The sequence below is a fragment of the Diabrotica undecimpunctata genome, chromosome 5 (genome assembly GCF_040954645.1).
Source record: "Diabrotica undecimpunctata isolate CICGRU chromosome 5, icDiaUnde3, whole genome shotgun sequence".
Taxonomy (NCBI): Eukaryota; Metazoa; Arthropoda; class Insecta; order Coleoptera; family Chrysomelidae; genus Diabrotica; species Diabrotica undecimpunctata.
Window position 1 is genome coordinate 106,061,913 of NC_092807.1, and position 6,000 is coordinate 106,067,912.

Genomic DNA, 6,000 nt, shown 5'->3' on the forward strand with positions numbered 1-6,000 from the left:
AAGCAAGCTTAGAATGACTTAATACCTTTATGATATGCATGAAATGCAAACATTTGATTTGCCTAAATGCTCCAAACTGATTTGTATTTCACTTCTCCAAAATGAGGAAAGTCAGCGATTGCTGCAGATCAGTCTTGTTTTTTTATATATATAAATATTTAGTTGCTTTTTTTAATTCAATAATAATAATAAGTTATCTACGAATAAAAATATAGTTTAGTATTTTTATAGAGTTTTAAAAATCTTGTAAAATGTTCAAAATTGTTTTAACAAGTAAAGTTACTTGCAGTTTACTGTATTACTTGATCCAAAATATTGCTAGTGAAATGATCAATAGCTAAAGTTGTTGTGTTATTTTTCTAGGATCCATACTGATTATGGCAAATAGTTTATTAGATTCAAAATGTAGATTAGTTTGATTTTTAAAATTTGTTCATAAACCTTTAATAAGATGGGCAACAAGAGGGGCTTAAACAGAGGTCTTATCTTTGTAGTTTTAAAAACTTTGGATAAGTATTATAAGACAGCGATTAATTTATTAAAGTTGTTAGAGGCTGGACAATTACATCATATATTTTTCTGTGATATATACTTCAAATAGTCAAAGTTCAAAGAGTTAGCAGAGAAACCTCAAGTTCATATATTACTCTCTGCATTATATGCAGCTCTCATGTAGTAGAGAAGAAGAGGTTATTAAAACTACTTAAGGTTCGAGTTAATTTTTTAATTATTTTTATTCAACAATTTTGATTTTTCTGGCAAAGAGATATTTATGGAATTTAATAACACAGCAATCAGCATTTTGAATTAATATTCAAATTATCATTATGTACAAAAACTGTATCATGCAGTGATTTCCGGACCATCAGCCATACAGTTTGGTTTTCAGAATGCAGTGAGTAGACATGAATTGTGATGCTTATGCATGCTTGACTGATTACCACAACACATTCAATACAGTAAGGCACTACAAGTTGATGAAACAATCACCCCAGTAGAATGATCCACCCAAGAGTTGTTAAAATAGCAAGGGAAAAATCACCAAGTGGTAGAAGTATCAGTACAAAAGATAGGGGAGTGGCAATCTTCCTCACCAATAAACAAGTAAAATTGCTTATATAAAGGAAGAAAAGGATCATACAAACGATTTGTGATCGAGGGTTTGAATTAACACCCCCGTTATTTATCAGATCTGTTCATCCATGAAGATATAATAGAAGCTGTGGAATGTTGGTGAGTAGAGTAAGAGAAGATTAAAGCCAGCAATGGAAAAGGCAGAAACTGAGTTATATTGCTTCATTAAATTTTCTCTGCATTAAGGATTAAATGATCAGAGCTGTTTACCTAGTAAGTGTATATAATTGGAGCCAAAATGCCTGGTATAATTCTAGAGCATGGCACACATCAACAACTCTCAAAGCCTCCTTAGTAAGTACTTCTAAGAAAAATAGTGTCCACTTTCAGTTTTTTTTTCTAAGTTAATGGCACTGGCAAAGCCAAAAGGCCAGTCATGTTTTCTCATAAATTTATTGGAAATCTGCTTTCAGTTCAACCCATAAGTTAAAAGAATATAAAAAATAAATTTAAGAAGTTGGAAAAATGAGTAAATGTGGGAAATAGATGAAAATAACTATAAGAGAATGAGCAAAAATAAAATATATTGTGAACTCATCTTTCTTTTCATAGTAATAATGTGGACATCAATTTTTAAATGTTAAAATCATAATGCAATGGAAGACACCACCACAAAGTTAATGAGACTAATAATTGTAAAAAAATATTTGATAGGCAGCATTTTATTTAACAAGATTACAAATATAAAATAGAAAAGTACAAAGTATGAAAATTTATTTTAAACATGGGAGAAAGAAAAAAATAGAAAAAGTTGTAAAAAAACACATTTTAGTAAAAAAATAATCAATATTGCAATACTTATAAGATCATACTAAAATATTCTGAACTACCTGTTGAATGTAATGATTGATACACAAAATATGATGCAACAAGTGGTTGTTGGCAACAGCCAGACAAACCTGTGGATTCGAATTAAAATAGTTTTGTGAATTGATAGTTTACTTTAATAAAATATTACAATGACACATTTTATTTTTAATTTATTTGAACTAAATTCTTCAGTCACAAATTATCAAATTATTACATGGATAATTTCTTAGTAAATTCATACACTGCATAGAGTGTTTGTTATGCATATTTATTATATGTAGTTTTAAATGAATAAATAAAATGTTATGTTTATGTTAAAACCAACAACCAAATGTAAAATTTTAAGGGGTTCCGAAAGAACAAATAATTCAGGATTATAAATAGAAATTGACACAAACATTCATAACACAATTTACACACAAAATAAAGGCTTTAAAATACTGACAATTTTATATATCTACAAGTACCAGGAGAAATCCTTTAACCAATTTTTCTGTAATAATAACAAAAAGAAGTACATACTCATAAGGTAATAACATTAATTACTATACAGGGTTGAAAATTGTAGGCTTTGACCAAACCTAAAATGATAAAAAAAATATTTAGAATAAATCTATGGGAGAGAAAGGTTGGAAGACGCCTGGCAGACAAAAAACTAATGAAGGATTCATAGAACTTGTAAATTACGGAATTTAACAAAATGAAATATATAGGTATAAGCTAAAAATACATAGAAGAAAAGGATTTATGAAAATCTATGAACAATTTGTTGGAAAATGACCAAGACTAGAACTGAGTAGTTTATATCACCCCATCAATAATGTAAAAATTCAATGCAGAATCTTTATAGTAAACAGTTGCAAAAAAGAAAAATACAAAAAATGTCTAGACTAGACTCAACAAAACCCAGAAGTCAGTAGGTAGAAGGAAAAAGTATGTATTGCCTCCTACTTATAATATAGCACTGTTTATTGATAAAACAAGTTGGATAACAATAGGGAGACTATTATCTCATACACATATTTAAAAAAGATGTCTCTAAAAGTTTTTAATGTATATATATTTGCTTGTTTCTCACCTTAAAATTAAAAAACACTCAATGGTGTAACAATGAAACAAGCCATTTACTTCAATAAAACATTGGTTTTTAAACATGTTTATGCCATCAAATCGATACAGTATGAATCATATTTAAGATTTTAAAAAGAACTGAGTAATAAACTGTATTATTACTTACTATAATTACTAGTATATTAGTAATCAAGTGGTCTATAAAGAAAGTTATGTATAAGTTTAAAACACAATCGTGTAACACGAGAACTAGAACACAATAAGCAATTAAAAAGGCATAATGCAGAAGCAATTAAGGCATTCCTGGCCCTCATTTTCTCTTGATTGAATTCGACGCCTCTGGTAAATAGATGCAGGAGCCCCTATAGACGAGTATGGATCTAGTCACGATTCACAAATTGCGTGGACTAGCGCCATACGCGCCAACACAGGGTTCTGATTTTCTTTCCATCTTCATTTCTTCTAAACAACTACAGTAGATGCTCGAAATTTTCTTAATGAGTGTGGATCTAGTCACGAATACAAAAAAACCGTGTTACTGGATCTCCACTCATTAAAAACCTTCCGAATAGGACAACCCCTTTGGAACAAAAGACGCTACATTCAAATTTCACCACTAACAAAAAAACGTGCACGAATCTTTAACGAAAACAAAAAATTACTACATACAAATGAAATCTAGCGAAAAGATAAGTGAATTACAGGGTTAATGATATTTAACCTTGTACACGGTTTCGTTAACAAACAAAATCTCAGTTAAAGGTTGTTTACACTACTTTGTTCCTCACCGACCGCGAAATGATATAAATTAAATTTACACACACTTCACAAATCGTCGAAATGAACACTGCAAACTGAATCAACAGGTTGCAAAAATACCGGCGCATAATTTTGCATTAAAACAAGCGAATTCTTAAAATAAAACCGATCACACTGAACACCGCACAAACAAAAGCCAAGCAGAGCGTCTTCTCCAGATTTAACAATGGCCGCTGAAGGATAAAATAGCCTTGAAAAGTTTCTGAGAAAACTTTTAAGTGTCTGTGCGCAAGTGCAATACTAGACGGACGTTTTTATGACTATCTCTCTCACCGCGGCGACGAGATTCCCTAGTAGAGGAAGATGGATTCATTGTAGCGTTGGTTTTGTAACATCCGCTATCTTAATAACCATTCATGCGGGACGAGAAAGGCAGAAAAAATGGTGGTAAACTTTTATAAATCATAAGCCAACGTTCGTTTTTGACCGCAGGCGATTTGTTTTTTTGTTACTCACCTTTGGATGTTGTGGAGTCAACGCGGCAGATTCATTATGGTTTCGTCTTCTGTTATAAAAAATAAAATCAGGATAAATAAACAAAAAAACAACCAAAATAAAAATTACCTCTCTTCTATTATTTCATCGTTGGGTTTACTAATATTTAATTTATGTTCTTTTTTATGGAACTCTTTCCTTTCCATCTTCTCCACAAGTTCGATTGTTGGAAGTGCCCCATTGTAATTAGAGGCTGTGAATGCATACCATTGATCACAAAATTCCTCTGCTTCAAGATTATAAGCAATACATAATTCTAAACCTACAAAAACAATCGTTACGTTATAACCTACAATTGAATTGCATTGTACTTACATTTATTTAACACGGGATCAACTACTGCTATATTGAGTTCTTCAAAACAGGCACTAATTTCATCTTTTGTGACCATTTTTAATTTATTTTTTTAGTCAAATAATTAAATGTACACCACCTACCCAAATCAACCGAAACTTTGGCGCGAAAAGTAAAAAACATGGATCATGATTATTTATGATGCCAACTGCCAACATAAGAATTTATTCTGTCCTGGCCATGGCTACGCGTTAGGTGGTCGGATCAATAAGAAATTTCAAGAACAAGGTAATCCTGTATACTACTTTTATATAAAATTGTTATTCCCCATTGAAGCAAAGGTTCTATAGTGGCGTTGTATTACTTTTTTTTCTCCGACTTTCTCGAGCATCACCGAACTAGCGCCACAAGATGGCGTCGTCATGAGTAGCGTCATAGAATAGTGGTTCTTGACATCGATTCACTACCCTCGATCAATTCGTTTCTAAACATCATAATTTATTTACTCTAAGCAGGTTTTTTTTCTTTAATAATGTTTATATTTTTAAATATTGTTAGACAATTTACTTGTAATTATATTACAGATTGTAAATATATTGACATGCTAAATAAAAATAATAATAAAAAAGCAGGTTTAAATTAAAAATTGTATGAAAATAACTAACAAAATAGACATTAACCCTTAATTTTGCAAGTCTTAATATAACAGTAATTTTTGTGAAATTGTTGTTTAGGTAGTGTGATATGATATATCACTGAAAATCACAAGGCATTTTGACCATTTTTATATTATTCTTTTTATAAATAAGGGAGATATGGAGTGTATCCCACAACGATACATAGTCAAATATCCAAATTTATTGTAAATGTTTATTATGTATCTTATAAGAAACATAGTGTAAGACTATAGGTGAAACCTCACAATAAAAGTACTAAAACTAGTTTTTTAATAAAAAATGGAAGCAAAAAATAATAAAGTAAGATATTCATTTTTTATTCTAGTCAAAAACAACTAAAACTGTTGTAAAACTTAGTTATGTGCTATTATGAAAAAAATTAAAACAATTTCTATCCTTTACTATCTTTAGAAATCGTATTTCCTCTGATGGTCTCAACAGAACACACTTTATAATTTTTTTAATTTCTTTGTTTCGCTCAGCAAACACTCTTATTTTTTCTGCCCTTTGCTGTTAGAGCCTCTGCTATGCACTGTCTAAAATATTTGAGAGTATAATCTTTGGACATGTGTTGTAAAATATTTTTATCCCTTCTATACAGAATCCATGTGTTATTTATACAAATATGGAGAGGTACCAGCGACGAGTTTTTAGGGGAATTCTGTAAAGGCTTACCAGCATGTCCATCAGATAATTATTT

General features: G+C 30.4%; 1 protein-coding gene across 1 annotated transcript in view; it reads right to left on the minus strand.

Moving 5' to 3' along the window:
• The window catches only part of PolA2 (DNA polymerase alpha subunit B), a 35,698-nt gene extending 30,826 nt beyond the window's left edge, over window positions 1-4,872 (minus strand). The window contains exons 1-3 of the mRNA XM_072532500.1: window positions 4,645-4,872; window positions 4,399-4,591; window positions 4,291-4,339 (exon numbers count right to left, since the gene is read on the minus strand). Coding sequence (XP_072388601.1) covers window positions 4,291-4,339; window positions 4,399-4,591; window positions 4,645-4,720 — 318 coding nt within the window. The 5' untranslated portion in view covers window positions 4,721-4,872. The remainder of the gene's footprint in view (window positions 1-4,290; window positions 4,340-4,398; window positions 4,592-4,644) is intronic.
• Window positions 4,873-6,000: the final 1,128 nt, after the last annotated feature.